This window comes from Protopterus annectens, chromosome 2.part2 (genome assembly GCF_019279795.1).
Source record: "Protopterus annectens isolate FY-2018-M chromosome 2.part2, PAN1.0, whole genome shotgun sequence".
NCBI classification, from domain to species: domain Eukaryota; kingdom Metazoa; phylum Chordata; order Ceratodontiformes; family Protopteridae; genus Protopterus; species Protopterus annectens.
Window position 1 is genome coordinate 16,328,006 of NC_056730.1, and position 19,281 is coordinate 16,347,286.

General features: G+C 42.2%; 1 protein-coding gene across 1 annotated transcript in view; it reads right to left on the reverse strand.

Annotated features, from left to right (window-relative positions):
• Positions 1-19,281, reverse strand: part of AP3B1 (adaptor related protein complex 3 subunit beta 1) — a 2,578,902-nt gene that overhangs the window by 1,644,340 nt on the left and 915,281 nt on the right. Inside the window, exon 13 of the mRNA XM_044063704.1 lies at positions 2,556-2,688. Coding sequence (XP_043919639.1) covers positions 2,556-2,688 — 133 coding nt within the window. The remainder of the gene's footprint in view (positions 1-2,555; positions 2,689-19,281) is intronic.

The window sequence follows — 19,281 nt, forward strand, 5'->3', positions numbered from 1 at the left end:
CAGGTGGAGGAGACCCTGGCGAGGTGGAGATGTGCTCTAGAGAGAAGAGGAATGAAGGTCAGCAGGACTAAGACAGAATATATGTGTGTGAATGAGGGGGAAGATAGAGGAATGGTGAGGATACAGGGAGTAGAGGTGGCGAAGGTGGATAAGTTTAAGTACTTGGGATCAACAGTTCAGAGTAATGGTGAGTGTGGAAGAGGTGAAGAAGACAGTACAGGTAGGATGGAGTGGGTGGAGAAGAGTGTCAGGAGTGATTTGTGACAGACGAGTACCAGTAAGAGTGAAAGGGAAGGTCTACAAGAAGGTAGTGAGACCAGCTATGTTATATGGGTTGGAGACAGTGGCATTGACAAAAAGGCAGGAGTCAGAGCTTGACGTGGCAGAGATGAAGATGTTAAAATTTGCACTGGGTGTGACGAGGATGGACTGGATTAAGAATAAGTATATTAAAGGGTCAGCCCAGGTTGGAAGGTTTGGAGATAAAGCCAGAAAGGCAAGATTACATTGGTTTGGACATGTGCTGAGGAGGGATGCAGAGTATATTGGGAAAAAAGATGCTAAGGATGAAGCTGCTAGGTAACAGGAAAAGAGGAAGGCCTTAGATAAGGTTTATGGATGTGGTGAGAAAGGACATGCAGGTAGCTGGTGTGACAGAGCAAGATGCAGAGGACATGAAGAAATGGAAACAATCTGCTGTGGCGACCCCTAATGGGAGCAGCCGAAAGAAGAAGACGACTTTGAAAAATATCTTTGTTAATGCATTCAGACCAATAAAGCCAAGCCCTACTAGCTATAGATTAACATGTTTTGCCCTTTTCTTGTGCTCATCAATACAAAATCAGAGGACAATTTGGCCATTCTCTGAAACACTCGGCTTATAAAAACAAGTGAAAGGGTCGTGCTGGTGGAGTTCTGGAGTCTGCCCCTATAATCGATAGTTGTAAATCAGAGAATCAATGTCAAGCTATTATGTATCACAGGATGGATATAACACCTACAGGCAATTTAACAGACTACCAATTTATCTATCAGTACATCTTTGGACTACAAAAAGAAAAATAAACTAATAAAAATAAAACACTGACACGTGGTGGAAATGTGAAGCCCTTAAGAAGGTTCAGTTGGGAAATGAACCTTGAGAACAGTGCTCTGAAGCAGCAATACTAAATACTTTAATATTTGGCAGCAGTTTCACTAAACCAGGACAATGTCTAAAGTCTTGTGCTTGTAGCTATTTATTTTCACATAGGGTACTTGGGTAATGTTGCTGCTTTACCCATAACACACTTCTGAAAAGCAAAACTAAGTAAATGGCTACACCAATGCACAACAAAACAAAAAAACAAACATTACCCGCATAAAATGCTGCATCTATAGATGTGAAATATCTTTCTGATAATGTAACAGGATGCCTATATGTTGTGCACAATACTATTATAGCCGAGAAAACAGCACATAACGTCAATGTTCTTATCCACAAAATGAAGAGACCTAACATTCTGTAATTTAGATGCACTTTCAGTGCTTAGGAAAAAGTCCTTTACAAAAAAAAATCTGTAATTCCTGACTTTTTATGTCTACGGAACTAACAGCAGCCTTTGACATAAAAATGCAGTGCACAGTACAATCCACGCAACCTGGAATCTTCTTTAAAGATTTGGTAACAGGAAGCCCAGTTCCTTGAATGAGCTTCAGTCACAACAGTGACGTGTCGAAAGTCAGTCACACATTACTAAATATAAAGATGTTTTTCCAGGAAACTGAAAGTATGATCAACAAGTACCTAGCAACATATCCCTTCTCTGAGAGACCAACCAAGGAGACAGAACTAACAAGCATCCACAAATCAGTGCAGGGTTCCCTATGAGATTTGACACTATATAGCTGTAAATGGGATTTGTCTGTGATCACAAAGTTAAAATGCTAGGAAGAATGACAGGAGTTTTAAAAACATAGACAATATTAACCTACCTGAATGAAACAGACTACTATAAAATTATATATTCTGATTACATGCTAACTGAACAGAACATCCAGAAATTCACAGTAAAAAAACTGACATCCTGGGATGCGTCTTGGCTCGGCATGGTGTATGTTACCTTGTGCTTTCTTGCCTCATTTTTCTTCTTAGCCAAATTATCTCAGAACCAATGAATCACTGATGTGTTTTTGAGAAAATATATTTGACTCTGTTGAAGTGCCAGCGTCTGTGATGCCATTTTAATTATGCATGACCTAATCTGCAATTGTAGCCTTAAACAAATTTACACCTTGTTAAGACAAAGTAATAGATCAGTACATGTATGAAATGCTGTAGTTAAACTTACTAATGCACATACAGTACAGTTAGATCATTATACACTTCCATGGCTTCAGACTCCCACAATAAAAAAGGGTGATTCTTTATTTGTCTTCTAAAGCCTACTGCTGATTTCCATCATAATTAAACTGGGAAGAAGTGATTCTGGGTTATTTATCTTTAGTCACCTCTGTGCTCTTCCAGCTACATGAATTTAAGCAGTCAATCATTTAGAATGCTGTTGTTAGCTTACCATCTCTGTTCGAGAGCAGGTAGACCAGACCATTAAGGCATGTGTCAGTCACTTCAGTGATGTTTGTTGCACATCTTCCAATTGCTTGGATAGCAGCAGCTGCAAACTGTTTGTCCTGGCTTTTCACGTAGGTCTAGAGGAAACAGAACTTATTCAATAAATCATTTGCTGGTGTTAGTGCCAACGAAGACTTACTTTATTTTAACCATAAAAATCATGACAGCTTCAAGTTCAAATCAATAGTGGTTGCAACTGATTAGCACATATATCTTATTGCATCTTGGAGCTAATGATAAAACATAAGCAGAAAGAGCACTGAAGGAACAGAAGCAGCTTATAAACAGCCATCACAGTGGACATGCTGCTTAAAGATCAATGACAAATAATGCACTCAAAAGGAGATTCATTGGTTAAAAATAGAGCTAATACACCCACATATATACTAAAACTGAATATTTATTTTGCAATAAATCATAAAACGGTGAAATACGCTGCATAATGCCCTGTGCATGCCCTGTAACAATCTGATTACTTAAAGTACTGCACCTTCACCTCAAGAGACTTGAGTACTAAAGCACATCAGACCTCATCCAACAAAAAAGCTACACATGTAATGCTTCCTTCAGAGATGAGCATCCATCACCTTTCCAGGAATATGATCTTATCAACAACTTTATTCAGCAAACACCGATTCATGTCAGCAGCTCTGCAGTTCTGCATGGATATAGGTTTACAGGCCGGTAGTAGTCTAGCTGCCCTTGTAGCTCATTTTAAGCTTAGCTAATTTCTCATCAAGGGTGAGAATCAAATCCTGTACTTTGTATCTGTGAGGTAAACATCTTAACTATTATGCAAACCACCAACTGCTCTGTCAAAATGCACATACACAAAACTAATACATGCACTGCAGCTCGAAGCACAAACACACACTTTAATTTGGCATCTGCAATGCTCCGTATTTTCATTTAATGCAAAACAAAATTGCCTTTCTCATATCTTCTTTGCTCAAAAATTCTGGAAAAGCCAAAAATATTGAAGGGGAGGAGGAGACAAAGGCCCAAAATTGGGAAAATTTTTAAATATTACTCTAATTCACTTAAAGTTAATAGGACAACAGATCTTGCATCAACACACATTCTGGAAAATCACGGACAGTTAATGGGTATGAAAAAAAAAACAGTGGTGCAAAGACCTACAGAAGAACTCACTACTACAATCATCCCACATAAAAGAAATGAAGCTTATTCACCTGCAAGGCAGGAAAACACCCGCCGAGATACAATTTTTAACAAAGTGTAAAGTCTATCCTCATTTTTAATGAGCTTCTTTATTTGCAATGTGTCATTTAGTAGATGCGATGTAATAATGCCCCTTCAAAGTACTCTGCTCAGCAAAATGGAGTTTTTTCATCCCTTTGACTCATGCTGTTTAACTAACTGCCATGCTGGAACTCCACTAGAAGTTACAGATCGTTCTGATGCCACAATGCATAGTACTCAAATGCCACGCAATATATGATGGTTCAGGAGAGAAATCCAAAGAAGCTTAATTCTCCATGGGGAGAAAGATGTTTACATGGAACCACACACTACTAAGAATGCTGTAGGATAACAAGAGCTGAATGAGTATGGAAATTAATAAATGCATGGAAAGACATGAAGAAATTTTAATGTAAAGCAGAAAGAACAGAGTACCTGCTAATTAACCAGGGTCTTCACCTTATTCAGAACATAAAAGAAATACTTGCACTAAGATGGAATGCAATTATTTTTTACCATCAAATCTAAAACTGCATGCTCCAGTGACAAAAAATTGGAGTACAAAAACTGATACTGAGATCCCATGCAGAAATAAAAATAGAACACATATGACGACAGTAACTAGAACCATTTTAAAAGAAGTACTATGATACACATAGCTCCTCGTGGTCCCCTGCAGAGTTCCTAAAGCCAGCAGAGAGCAGAAAAAGCAACTTTCTTGATCATAAGTATTTTTTAAACTTTTTAGTTTGCATTTTTCGATCTTTTGAGCTTTTCGACTACTGTTTGTGCCTATATTACTGTTTTATTACCTTATTTTCCTGTTTTTGTGAGCTTATATTGTTGATTGCACTTGTGGGCTAAAGTATTGCTTAAAAGTAACAAACAGGCTAATACACTCAAGTGTACCAGCCTTTGATAGAAATTTAGTCGAAAACAAAGCATTTACTGCATTTTTTTCTGTCTGTTTGCAAAAAAACAAAGAAACAAAAATATTTCTCCTTTTCTAAACTTTCCTAGTTAGTTGTTCCAGTGATCAGATTTTGCTGATCCCTGGGCTTTGTATTTGGTTTCTGTGTTACTCCATTTTCTTGTGTGGCCAGAGGTAGTTTCTTTACTCACCAGTGGGAGTGGGGAGTACTGAGCTGCTTGTTTGTCCTCAGAGGAGTGGTTAGAAGCAGCAACTAGTAATTCGTCGGCCATTTTGGGTCATTTCCTGTTTTTCCAGCCCCCTGCTATAAAGCACGCTTTGGCAGGCTTTTCTGGCATTAGAGAACTAGGCATAGCTCCTCGTGGTCCCCTGCAGAGTTCCTAAGCCAGCAGAGAGCAGAAAAAGCAACTTTCTTGATCATAAGTATTTTTTAAACTTTTAGTTTGCATTTTTCGATCTTTTGAGCTTTTCGACTACTGTTTGTGCCTATATTACTGTTTTATTACTTTATTTTCCTGTTTTTGTGAGCTTATATTGTTGATTGCACTTGTGGGCTAAAGTATTGCTTAAAAGTAACAAACAGGCTAATATACTCAAGTGTACCAGCCTTTGATAGCAATTTAGTCGAAAACAAAGCATTTACTGCATTTTTTCTGTCTGTTTGCAAAAAAAAAAAAAAAAAACAAAAAATATTTCTCCTTTTCTAAACTTTCCTAGCTAGTTGTTCCAGTGATCAGATTTTGCTGATCCCTGGGCTTTGTATTTGGTTTCTGTGTTCCTCCATTTTCTTGTGTGGCCAGAGGTAGTTTCTTTACTCACCAGTGGGAGTGGGGAGTACTGAGCTGCTTGTTTGTCCTCAGAGGAGTGGTTAGAAGCAGCAACTAGTAATTCGTCGGCCATTTTGGGTCATTTCCTGTTTTTCCAGCCCCCTGCTATAAAGCACGCTTTGGCAGGCTTTTCTGGCATTAGAGAACTAGGCATAGCTCCTCGTGGTCCCCTGCAGAGTTCCTAAGCCAGCAGAGAGCAGAAAAAGCAACTTTCTTGATCATAAGTATTTTTTAAACTTTTTAGTTTGCATTTTTCGATCTTTTGAGCTTTTCGACTACTGTTTGTGCCTATATTACTGTTTTATTACTTTATTTTCCTGTTTTTGTGAGCTTATATTGTTGATTGCACTTGTGGGCTAAAGTATTGCTTAAAAGTAACAAACAGGCTAATATACTCAAGTGTACCAGCCTTTGATAGCAATTTAGTCGAAAACAAAGCATTTACTGCATTTTTTTTTGTCTGTTTGCAAAAAAAAAACAAAAAAAAACAAAAAAATATTTTTCTAAACTTTCCTAGCTAGTTGCTCCAGTGATCAGATTTTGCTGATCCCTGGGCTTTGTATTTGGTTTCTGTGTTCCTCCATTTTCTTGTGTGGCCAGAGATAGTTTCTTTACTCACCAGTGGGAGTGGGGAGTACTGAGCTGCTTGTTTGTCCTCAGAGGAGTGGTTAGAAGCAGCAACTAGTAATTTGTCAGCCATTTTGGGTCATTTCCTGTTTTTTCCAGCCCCCTGCTATAAAGCACGCGTTAGCGCGCTTTAGTGCGGAGCTGCTACCGTTGCACACTAGGGCAGCGCCGGTTAATCAGATTTAAACTATTAGGGCTACCTAAAGTCCACTCTTCAAATTTTCCCTTAAAACTACCTTCCTCAAAGTATACTACTGTTCTATTTAGTGTATCCTACAACCATAAATTATCTCTACTTGACTCCCAAGTAGACTATTCTCTATCTGTATAGTGAAGCACTTGCTCCTACAGTACTTATCACCTCGATACAGCACTCTTGTTATAGAAAGTACCCCAAAAAAGCAAACCCCATTTCTCGGTCACCCACATCCCCCAGAACCTTTTCTTAAGTTTTTCTGTCTATTCCTTCTAGCATGTCGAGGGATCAGTTGCTAATGTCCTCTCCTGCTCAGCTGGTGAACCTAGAATATTGAGGCAATGTTACAATTGCCTCATGTACACAGACAACCCTCTCCTCCTCCCACAAAACACAAATACATGCGAGAGATGCAACTATACGGCCAAACTGGAGGCTGAGCTCTCTCAACATAGGACTGGCATGACCAGACAGGAGGAGAAGGTAACCACACACACTATAGACCCAGTCTCACATAATACCATCACAACCTCAAATCATACACATAAACACACAAAGACATACTGGAGGCTCTGATCAAAAATCTACCAAAACAGCAGAGGCCACCAAAGCAGACACCCAAACAACTACCACCTCAGAACACAACACCTGCAACACATAGACCACACAGTCAGAGTGTCAAGCAGTCACAGCCCTTAAGGCCAAACACAATGCCAGACACACTAGTCATTGGTGACTCCATAGTCAGACACACTGACGCCCCGCCACCAGACTGAGTAAGGAGAAGGTCATAGTAAGCTGCCTGTCGGGTGCTAGAATCTGCCACATAACGCATGCACTCAGGTCTCTCAACAGCAGGTACAAGTACGACTCAATCATTGTCCACGCTGGTGTTAACGACCTGAGACATACCTCCTTGGACTACATGAAAAGAGACATAGAGGAGCTCTCTGATTATGTAGCCCAAGCAGGTATGACCCTGACCTTGAGCAGTATCCTACCTTCACCAAGAATGATGCCACAATACAGAGATAAGATGATCAGCTTTAACAATTGGCTTAAACTCTGGTGTCATTCAAAGGGGATCCAATGTCTGTCTGCCTGGGATGACATGCTGGACAAGCCATGCTGCTTCCCAAGGGACGGCTTGCACTTGTCACCCCTGGGATTCCGGATTTTGGCAAATGCTCTTGCCACCCCCATAGTGCCTTTTTTAGGCAAGGCTCAAATTCTAAACCTACCACCCTAGAACAAAACAAAGAAAACAAACTAAGGGTAATGCTGCTCAATGCCAGAAGTCTCAACCTCAAGATGCACGCACTCGAGGCCCTTCTCAGTATGGAGAACATCGATGTCTGTGCTGTGACAGAAACCTGGTTCAAGGCTCCTGAGAGCACCCCAGCACTATCAGGTTTTACCTCATATCATGCGTTCCGGCCCCAAAACCCGGACAATACCAAGAAAGGAGGAGGGGTATCCATATTCATCAAGGACACCCACACCTCAAGATTGGTGGCATCGCACGATGCATCGGAAACCATCCAGGTGCAATTAACCATAGGCAAGACTGCTCTGCAATTTGTAGCATGTTACAGGCCACCCTCGCAAACTCAGGAACCTCATATGGCCTTTCTGAAAACACTGGAGGGGATAAATGTATCTCCGAACACCATCATACTAGGTGACTTCAACTACCCTAATATAGACTGGGAACACTACTCAAGCCCAAACACTCTAGCCCAAAAGTTCCTGGAATTCATAGACTCAAATACCATGGAACAACTAGTCACCATCCCCACAAGAGGAGAAAACATACTTGATCTCATCATCACGAACATGGGAGCACAATGTTCAACGCCGGAAGTATACCCCTCACTGGTGAGATCTGATCACAAACTAATCTCGCTGGAGGTCCTCATCCCGCCCCACCCGAAATGAAAAGACCACAGTAAAGAACGTCTCGAAGCCGACTTCACACTTCTAAAGACTAGTGTGGTCTCCTTTAAGGCCCCTGAGCCGCGGTTAACATTACTCAAACCGCTGAATCACTTACAAATGCCTTCTACCAGCACCTGCAGGGCTGCATGGATCAGGCAATCCCAAGCAAAACAAAGACTCTTTGTACCAAAGGCAAGCGCCTAGTCTGGTGGACCCCAGCCATAAACAAACTCTACAACAAAAGGAGAAAGCTACTACAAGATAGAGCAAAATCCTTAAAAGGTAAGATACCGCTGATCACTATAAGTAAAAAGCTAAGAGCTCTCATAAAATCATCCAAAGCTAATTTTGAGAAAAAATAGCTAAGGACTCTAAAGACAACCATAAGGCATTCTTTAGCTATGTCAGAAACCTAGGAGGAAACTCCCAGATATGCTCAGAATTAGTTCAAAATGATGTGAAGATTACTGATCCTACAGACATTGCCAACATACTGGCTGACAGGTTCAGTGCAAACTTCTCCCTTAAAGGAGAGATATCTATACCAAATGATTGTAGCCCCCCAAACATCTCTAACGCCCAGGTGAGAACTGCTCTCTCCAAGGCAAAGAACACAGCATCCATGGGACCTGATGGTGTCCCCGGCTGTGTGCTCCATGAACTCAACGAGGAATTAAACCCACAGTTAGGACAGCTGTTTAATCTTAGTCTCACCTCCGGATCGCACCCAGGAGTGGCACAGCGACTGTGGTCCCACTCCACAAAGGCGGTGCCTCCACCAACCCTGGAAATTACCGTCCCATTAGCTTGACAAGCCTTATCTGCAAAGCCATGGAGAGGATCATAATGGATCTCATAAATAAAGATATAGGGAACTTGCAGACTTTGGATCCAACCCAGTTTGGCTTTGTCAAAGGCAGATCATGCCTTCTAAACTTGGTTGACTTTTTCAAACAGTCACCAAGGCCATTGACGAGGGAAAGGCAGTCCATACAGCCTACCTAGACCTGGCGAAGGCTTTTGATACAATACCTCACTCTGGTATCATTGAAAAACTCATCAACTTAAATGTAAACCCATACATTACAAGATGGGTTGCAAACTGGCTGAGTGACAGAACCCACAGGGTCAGAGTTGCTGGCGCCATGTCAGACTCAAAGCCTGTCACAAGTGGTGTCCCACAGGGCTCAGTCCTGGGCCCACTCTTGTTTGGCATCTACTTTTCTGAAGTGCAAGCAAACACAGGAGGGTTATGGCTGACAAAGTTTGCAGATGACTGCAAACTGGGCGTAGTTGAAAACACATCCGACACAGATATCCTTCAGAAGGGTCTCACAGAAACGGACAACTGGTGCCAGAGCCATGGCCTAAAGTTAAATGCCAAGAAATGCATAGTCATACCCTTCGGGAAAAATAAGGTTACCCCTAGCTACCATATAGGTGGCAATCCCCTGAACCCAGAAGAAGTTATTAGGGACCTGGGAACCCAGGTTGACAGTAGCCTTTCATTCGACACTCATATTGCTAAAGTAGTTAGGAAGACCTTCTACATTGCCCACCTTATCATGAAGGGATTCACATCTAGATCAAGGGAAGTCATAGTCTTCCTATACTCATCACTCATCAGACCAATGATCGAGTACAATGCCCCATTCGAATGTATCTGACCCGACACTTGCAGCAGCTGGAGAGGCCACAAAGTTCCTCACCAAAAGGATAAAGGGTCTCAAAAATCTGTCTTATGCTGCCCGACTGAAAGAACTCCAGTTATATTCAGTTGCTTACCGCTTGCTCAGAGGTGACCTACGCCTGACATACAAGGCCATGTCAAACCCAGATTTGATGAACATGCTTCATCTCAAAAAATCTAGATCCCTCAGAGCCACAAGGGCGGGAGACTTAAACCTCGACACGGTTATTAATAGGACGTGCTGGAGGGATAGATTCATCACCCAAAGACTCCCTATGCTGTGGAACAAAATCCCGGTTTATGTGGGGCAGAGCACCTCGCTGGCCTTGTTCAAGAGGAATCTTGACCAATGGATGGGAGATCGCAGATACACCCCAGGGGTTACCTCAGTGTCACTGCTCGACAGAGGCACAGCAAAATAATGGGCATAGTTTCTCCAAACTAAAGGGGTGGCGTAAGCCACAAAACTATGGGCTAGGCTTATAAATGCCCTCGGGCAGATAGCCTAGTATGAATCTATGAACCTATGAACCTATGAACATCTTCACACAGCAGTAGTTAATAAAAATGCATGTTCCCGGAATACTGCTGAGAATTTACAAAAGCAACAAACATTAACGTCATAGCAGTAGTAGTTAGTAAAGATGCTCACTCCAGGACAGACAACAAACATTAACGTCATAGAAGTAGTAGTTAGTAAAGATGCTCACTCCAGGACAGACAACAAACATTAACGTCATAGCAGTAGTAGTCAGTAAAGATGCTCACTCCAGGAAAGACAACAAACATGAACGTCATAGCAGTAGTAGTTAGTAAAGATGCTCACTCCAGGACAGACAACAAACATTAACGTCATAGCAGTAGTAGTTAGTAAAGATGCTCACTCCAGGACAGACAACAAACATTAACGTCATAGCAGTAGTAGTTAGTAAAGATGCTCACTCCAGGACAGACAACAAACATTAACGCCATAGCAGTAGTAGTTAGTAAAGATGCTCACTCCAGGACAGACAACAAACATTAACGTCATAGCAGTAGTAGTTAGTAAAGATGCTCACTCCAGGACAAACAACAAACATTAACGTCATAGCAGTAGTAGTTAGTAAAGATGCTCACTCCAGGACAGACAACAAACATTAACGTCATAGCAGTAGTAGTTAGTAAAGATGCTCACCCAGGACAGACAACAAACATTAACGTCATAGCAGTAGTAGTTAGTAAAGATGCTCACTCCAGGACAGACAACAAACATTAACGTCATAGCAGTAGTAGTTAGTAAAGATGCTCACTCCAGGACAGACAACAAACATTAACGTCATAGCAGTAGTAGTTAGTAAAGATGCTCACTCCAGGACAGACAACAAACATTAACGTCATAGCAGTAGTAGTTAGTAAAGATGCTCACTCCAGGACAGACAACAAACATTAACGTCATAGCAGTAGTAGTTAGTAAAGATGCTCACTCCAGGACAGACAACAAACATTAACGTCATAGCAGTAGTAGTTAGTAAAGATGCTCATTCCAGGACAGACAACAAACATTAACGTCGTAGCAGTTGCTAGTAGTAGCAGCAATTGGTAAAGTTGTCCATTCTAGGGGCACTACTGAGCCTCTGGGAAAACAGACACCATGTCTGAGTACTTCCTGCTACTTCTCCCTTCTTCAAGGATCTCTTCAGCCTGCTGCATCACTCCTAAGAAGTGAACTAGAAGGAATCAGGACATTGTGAGTCTGACAAATATTGGTCTGTCTGAAAGGTAGAAGAACTAAGGTTGAAATCCAGCATTTCAAACAGCAAAGAAGTAGAGTGTGGCTCCATCATATAAGAAATAACTGCTCAAGTTCAAACAAGTAAGAAGCAAGCAAGCAAACAAATTAAGGAATATTAAATCATCATGTAACAAGAGAAAAGTACAGTTGTGTACACTTACCATAAATGTAGATGTTCGAGTGTATTCACTGTTGCAGTCATCTGCTTGCAGTAGCCCTCAGCTGTCCTGATTATCAAAGTCTTGGGTCCTGCGTCGGTTGCTGTCTCATCTTCCATGATGTCAGGTAGTCAGGGGTATAACGCATGCAGCCGACGCCATTACATCAGTTTTTCTTGCCCCAGATGTCAGGTGCCCCCATAATGGGAAGCAATTATATACAAAGCTACACCTCCAACAAAAAAGCAAATACACCAAAAAGCTTTAAGCATAGTAAACAAGAATAGAGGTACAGTAAATAGAAGTCAGGGGGCTGGAGGGAGGGTAACCAGGACTACAACAGTGAATACACTTGAACATCTACATTTATAGTAAGTGTACACAACTGTACTATGTTCTTCATGTTTCACTGTTGCAGTCATCACATTTGGGTAGATTCACAAAGCTAAGGATGGGAGGAGGTAATTAGATAGCATTAGGACCAGCTATACGGCCCCGCAACACTGCAGTGGCAAAGCCAGCTCTAGATTTAGAAAAAGTTGGCAAGTGGTAATGCTTGGTAAAGGTATGTACAAAACTCCAGGCAGCAGCTTCTAGGATGTCCCTGGTAGGGACACCTCTGAGAAAGGCTGTACAGGTAGATGCAGCCCTGGTTGAATGTAGTCTTATTCCCTGTGGGGTAGTCTTATTCCCTGTGGGGTAGGTTTTCCATGGTGCTTATAGCAGAAATGAATGCAGTGGCCTATACACTTAGAAATGGTTTGCTTTGAAACGGCCTTCCCCTCTCTCCCTGCAGCAAATGCAACCAGCAGCTGTTCAGATTTCCTAAGAGGTTTAGTTCTGTCCAAGTAAAATCCAAGTTGTCTGTCAACATCCAAGGAGTGCAATATTCGTTCCCCTTTGTTCCGTGGATTAGAAAAGAAGGTTGGCAAATGAATGGACTGATTAAGGGCTACACTGGATACCACCTTGGGCATGAAGGGATTGGTCCTGAGGGACACTCTGTCTGCATGAAAGATGAAAGGCTCCACTGCCATGAGGGCACTGCCATGAGGGCCTGTAATTCAGACACCCTTCTTGCTGAAGTGATGGCTAGAAGGAAGGCTGTTTTCCAAGAAAGGAATTTCAACTCTGCATTTGCAGCTGGCACAAAGGGAGGTAGAGTGAGCTTTTCCAATACAAAGTTAAGGTCCCAGGCTGGAGTAGGGGCTCTCCTGGGTGGTCTTAAGTTTTTGGCCCCTCTGAGGAACTGCTTCAGCAGTGGTTGAGAGAAGAGTGGTGGTTCTGTATTGTAATGAGCTGAAATGGCAGAGGCATGAATTTTGATGGAAGAAAAAGAAAGGCCCTTGTGAAGCATTTCAGTTAAGTATTGAAGAATATGAGGTAAATGGGTGCTGCTGTGCCCATCCCCTGAGTTTGGCTCCAGGAACAGAATCTTTTACATTTTTCAGCATAGGATTTTCTAGTACTAGGCCTCCTTGCCTCCAGAATGACATCCATCACTTGCTTATTGAGGGATGCTAATGGAGAGATCAAGTAATTAGCCAGGCTGCCAGGTTCAGGGCTTGAAGCTGTGGGTGCAGAATCTGGCCCTCCTGCTAGGACAGCAAGGCAGGGATCTGAGGCAGGTGCCATGGTGCCAGCAGTGACACACTGCGCAAGAGGGGGTACAAGTGTTGGTGTGGCCAGTCTGGTGCAATCAGTATTGTCCTTGGTTTGTTCTGTTTGATCTTTAGTAGTACCTTGGAGTGGAGAAGCAGAGGGGGAAAGGCATAAACTGATAGGTTTTTCCAGGTGAAGAACAGGGCATCCACTTTCCAAGCTTGTTTGTGGGGAGTTCTTGTGCAGAATTTGTCCAATTGGTAGTCCTGGGGGAGGCAAACAGGTCTATCTCTGGGCTCCCACATTTGTTTCTCAACATGTTGAATATCTTTGGTTCCAGTTTCCACTCATGTGAGTCCATGAGATTTCTGCTTAGGTCGTCTGCCAGTGTATTTAGCTTTCCTGGCAGGAATTGAGCCTGTAGGTGCACTTGGTAGCTCAAGGCTGTGTTCCACAAAGCCATGGTTAGTCTGCAGATAGGGTAATGAGTGGGTTACTCCCTGCTTGTTTATGTACCACATAACAGTGCTGTTGTCCGTCTTTACCAATAACTGTCCTGGAAGAATGTGATCCTTGAAGGCTGTCAGAGCATTCTGTACAGCTAACATTTCTTTTTGATTGATATGCAGGCGCATTTGACTTTGGTTCCATTTGCCCTGAATGCACTTCCCTGTCAAGTGAGCCCCCCATGCATAGTCTGATGCATCTGTTGTTAGGGTTTGAGCGGCTGGGGGTAGAGTGAATGGCAGTCCCTTGTTTTGGTAGCAGGCCTCTGCCCACCAAAGGAACTCTATCTGTAGACAAGGTATAATAGGAATCATTGATTCTAGATCCTGAGAATGTTAACACCATAGGCTTTTTAGATACCATTGCAGTTTCCTCATACTCAGTCTTGCGTATGGAATTAGTAGAATGCATGAGGCCATGAACCCCAGGGCTTGCAGTATTTTCCTTACAGATAGCTGGGTCTTTGTGGTCAGTAGTTTGAAGTAAGCTGTCAAATGAACTTGTTTCTCTGGCTTGAGGTAGGCCCATCTGGGAAGCTGTATTCAAGCTTGCTCCCAGGAATACAATTTGTTGGCAGGGTACAAGATGTGATTTCTTTTTGTTTATGGTGTACCCCAGATAAGTTAGCAATTTATTTACAAATGCCAGATGGTTTAATAGTATGTCCTGACTTTCTGCCTGAATTAGACAATCATCCAGGTACGGGTATATTTGAACATTTCTTTGCCTGCAAAATGCAATGACTGGAGCTAGGGACTTGGTGAATACCCTGGGCGCAGTAGATAAGCCAAAGGGCAGTGCAGAGAGCTGATAGTGCATGTAGCCTGCTTTGAAGCGTAGGTATCTTCTGCAAGATTCACTTATTGGGCTGTGCAGGTAGGCTTCCTTTAAACCCAGTGTTGCCAACCAGGCATCTTTACCTATCATAGGAAGCAGCTGATGAAAAGTTAACATCTTGATTACCAAAAATGTGTTTAGGATAGACAGGTCCAGGATAAGACGCCAGGAATTGTCTTTTTTGGGTACCAGAAAAAGTCTTGAGTAGAAACCTTGTCCCCATTCTTCGTCTGGGACAGGTTGAATAGCCCTGATGCTTAAAAGAGAGAGAACTTGCTTTTGAACCTCTGCCCATTGATTTGGAGGTAGATCTGGCCAAACTTTTGGGGGTTGGTAAGGAGTGGAAGTGGAATTTGTATCCTTGGGAAACCATATTTAAAATCCATTTGTCCTGGGTAACGAGTTCCCAATTTTCCCCCTAAAGGAACTGTCAGTTGGGAAACCATATTTAAAATCCATTTGTCCTGGGTAACGAGTTCCCAATTTTCCCCCTAAAGGAACTGTCAGTTGTGCAGGGCTTGGAAGGTTTAAAGTTAAGTCATTGGGACAGTTTACCATAAGGGGGAGTCTTACTACTCCCCGCTTTGGAAGTGGGAGCCTCCCACTGCTCAGTCCTGTGAGTAACTTGGGACTGCAGGCTGGGTGTTCTGCTGGTTTTGGGTTTGGACTGAGAAGGCCTGGAAGAGGCAGGAAAGGACCAATTCTTAGACGGCCAATGCCTACTAAATCTGGGAGGCTGTACTTGCAGGAAATCTTTAACAAGTTTGCTTAGATTTAGCTTTTTCCTCCATCTTTTGAAGTACTTCTTCTGCTTTGTTGCCAAACAGCCGGTGTTGGTTTAAGGGAACATCCAGTAATTTAGCTTTAACATGATCTGGCAAAGATTGCTCCTTAAGCCAAGCATGCCTTCTAAGTACAGACCCAGTGACACTAGCCCTGCAAGATGCCTGTAATGAATCAAAACCACATTGCAAAGTATGTTTTTCAACTTGTTCGGCAGACTGCATTAAATCCTGTAAATCCTTATTTTCAGCACAGTCAGGAATCAACATCATTTTCTGTTTAAGCAATCCAATAATATGCTGCTGATACTTTTAACATATGAAACTGGCAGTTTAAGGCCCTAATGGCCAAGGTTGCAGAAGTGTATACCTTCTTACCCCATCTATCCAGCGCCCTAGAATCTCTATCAGAGGGGGTAGGATTTTTGGCAGTAGTAGCCTTAATGCCCTTAGGTCCCTGTGAAATGGTGTCAGGATCCGCAGTAGGATTTTTAAAGAGGAACTTGAGAGTCAGGAACCCTGTAATACCCATCAGGTTTTCTGGGAGCAGGTAAAGAGTTAGGGGCCAGGCTAGATTCCAAGAAGGCATCATCAACAATGTCCAGTCCAGGAGGGACAGCTAAAGGCCTGTGTTGGGGCAGGAGTAAGAAATACCTGAGCCTCTTTTTGGAGTCAGAGTAATCCTGGCTTTCCCAGTGAAAATGCTCCCTAAGAGTATGCAAGGTTTCACCAAAAGAGAAATCCTCTGGCGGGGAAGCAAAGAGAATGGAGTCCTCTGCATCAGAATCCTCATAGGTAGATAAGGGTAAATCCTGGTCATCAGAGGAAACAGAAATTTCAGAGTCCTGATCAGAAGAATCAGAAGGAAAATCAATCCTAGGTCTCTTAGAGGGGGAAGGGTGGCTTCCCTGATTAGAGTAATAAGGTCTTCAGCAATTCTTATCATTTGTTTTTTAGGCATAGGGGCCTGACCATGCGGTCTGGGCGGTTTTCTAGGCATGGATCGAGGTTTAGGTCTTGAAGAAGAAGATGGCGTCAGTATAATATGCAAGTCAGTATGCCTGAATACACCTTCAGACCGAGTGCCTAGACAGCAGCTCAGGACCCATCCAAGGTAGAGACATCCGCAGGTTCCACAGTCGAAGAAGCATCTCGCTGTATACCAGACTCCAAATAGGTCTCAGTAGAGGCCTGTGAATCTGAAGTAGCGGGTGTCAGGGGCCGCAAAAGTGCCTCACTGAGTACCGGCAAACTGGCGACTAGCTTAGGAGAAGCATCATCGACAGCTTTGGAACTATGCAGTCTGTCTCTGTCTGTATCTTTGTATTTTTTTCTGAATGTCAGTAGTCGGGTGGCTTACCGAAGCCATTTCTGGATAACTGAACAGAGTACCAAAATATTTAGAAACATAAATATACCGACGACTAGTTCAAGGTTTGAATAAGGCACAAAAACCAACAGCGAGGTACGTCGTGGTCTGGGCCTAAGCAAGGGATGCAGTATGAATTAAAATATTTATGAGGTATTTGCTTTCCATAAGAAATGTAATTGTTAACTTTTACTGACATCGGTTTAGAGCAAGAAAAAGGTTCCCCAACGGGGTACTTAGCTTAGTTTAAGACGTTGGTTCTGAAACTCGAAAACAAAAATTTCAGGAGTCGGCAACCGGCACTTGCGAACTGCTTCTGCTTCGGGCACCACACAGCAAGAAAGATTGATGTAATGGCATCGGCTGCATGCTTTATACCCCTGACTACCTGATGTCATGGAAGATGAGACACCAACCGACTCAGGACCCAAGACTTTGATAATCAGGCCGACTGAGGGCTACTGCAAGCAGATAACCCAAATGTGATGACTGCAACAGTGAAACACGGAGAACATGTGGCCCAGAAGTATCAACAAAGGTAAGGTTTTCTTTGTAAAGCCAAAAGAAAAAATGGAATAGCAAAAAAACAAAACAAGTGTTGAGATAAACAGAGAACAGAATGAAAATTAATCTAAGGCTGCTTTGATGTTTCCAGAAAAGGTGTTGGCATCAACCCCTTTTTCCCATTTTACAGTGACCATCACCTAGAACCAGTGCCTTCCGGAAAACAGAGAAGACTGTTTGGTGACTTCTACTGACTATGCTTTCTAAAATGTGCTGCAAGAAAGGGTTCTGAATTAGCCAACCAAATTATCAACAAGTCATTATAAAGAAAAACTGGTTCCAACAATAAATTTCAGTTCTTGGACTATAAAACTAAACAAAGGGCATTTTATTAATCAAGAAAGAAAGTAAAGATTTGCACTGGAGGAAATGTCTTTCACTCTCAAGACTACTCATAACTGCTTTATAAAAGACGAACACCATTTCTACACTAAGAGCTTAATGGGATGTTGGCTTTGAGGTGGCTCTAAGATTCCAGATGTTGCTGTGAGTCAATAAAAGTGGAAAAGCCATGACATCTGAAGTAGTCAAGAAAGATTAAGTTTGCAGGGACCAAAGAGATTGCTCATCAATAATTTTCTTCCCAACGCATGTACTCGTCAAGAATTATTTTCTTCCCAACAGATGTGCTCATCAAAAATTATTAAATGTGCTTCTGTGGCAAACAAAGGTGCCAAACCAGAGAGATCAAAATATAACAAAACTCCCTTTCATGGAGTCCAGGAAGTGATGCGAACAGGCTGACAACAGTATGTTTGTTATACTATATTTTCAATCAAGTAATTGTTCTGTTAAAATAAAAAAAAAAAAAAAACTAAACTAACAAGGGGGTGTGTGAACAGATCACCCATTATTTCCACTTCCTCTACCCAATGATCCACTCATCCCTCCACTGTAGCAAGATTTCTCTGCCCCATTTGTTGTGTTGGGGAGACAACCAGACTACTAATCCTGTAGACTGCACTATCCCCATCCACTCAGCAGTTGGTGTGATCCCCTGCAACTATGCTTGACTGTTGCACAACTTTTATTTTTTGTATTGTTTTAAGTTGGTATTTCAGTTGAATTGCTTTGCTTATAACACAACATATGCATACATTAGATCTTGTTACTTTAACAGATGATTGTTTATCAAGTAGTCTATTTAGCAATTCATGTTACTAGTGTTTAAATGGTTTTTAGAGCCACATTTGTATTATCTGGAAAAGTCAGAGAGCTTTCTCCGATGAAAACATTTTTATTGAGTTACAGCTGGCGTTAATATATTTTTTAAATAAATCTTGTGTGGTTGTCGTTTCTGCCTCCGGCTGAACTTTTTTGGTGATTTGCTTTGGTACTATTCAGTCGAGTCTCCCTTTACTGACTGTTGCACATGTGCTACCTCCCCAGCTAAGCTACACACAGTTGTACATTGCAAGTGTGTGAGGTTCCTTGCTGCAGGTTATAAACCTGCACTCCTATAGATGTCATCAATTCCACAGAACTGGGTTAAACTTGGTTAATTTTTGCCGTGGATAGACAAGATGCTGTCATCTGCCCATTTCCATCCTGTCCTGCTTGAACCCTCCAGTGCCTGTGCTGCTAGTCAAATACTGGTCATCTGATGTACTCATGGTTTATCCTTCTGCACCACCAAGATTGGTCCCAGTTGCCAATGAAATCTTGCTA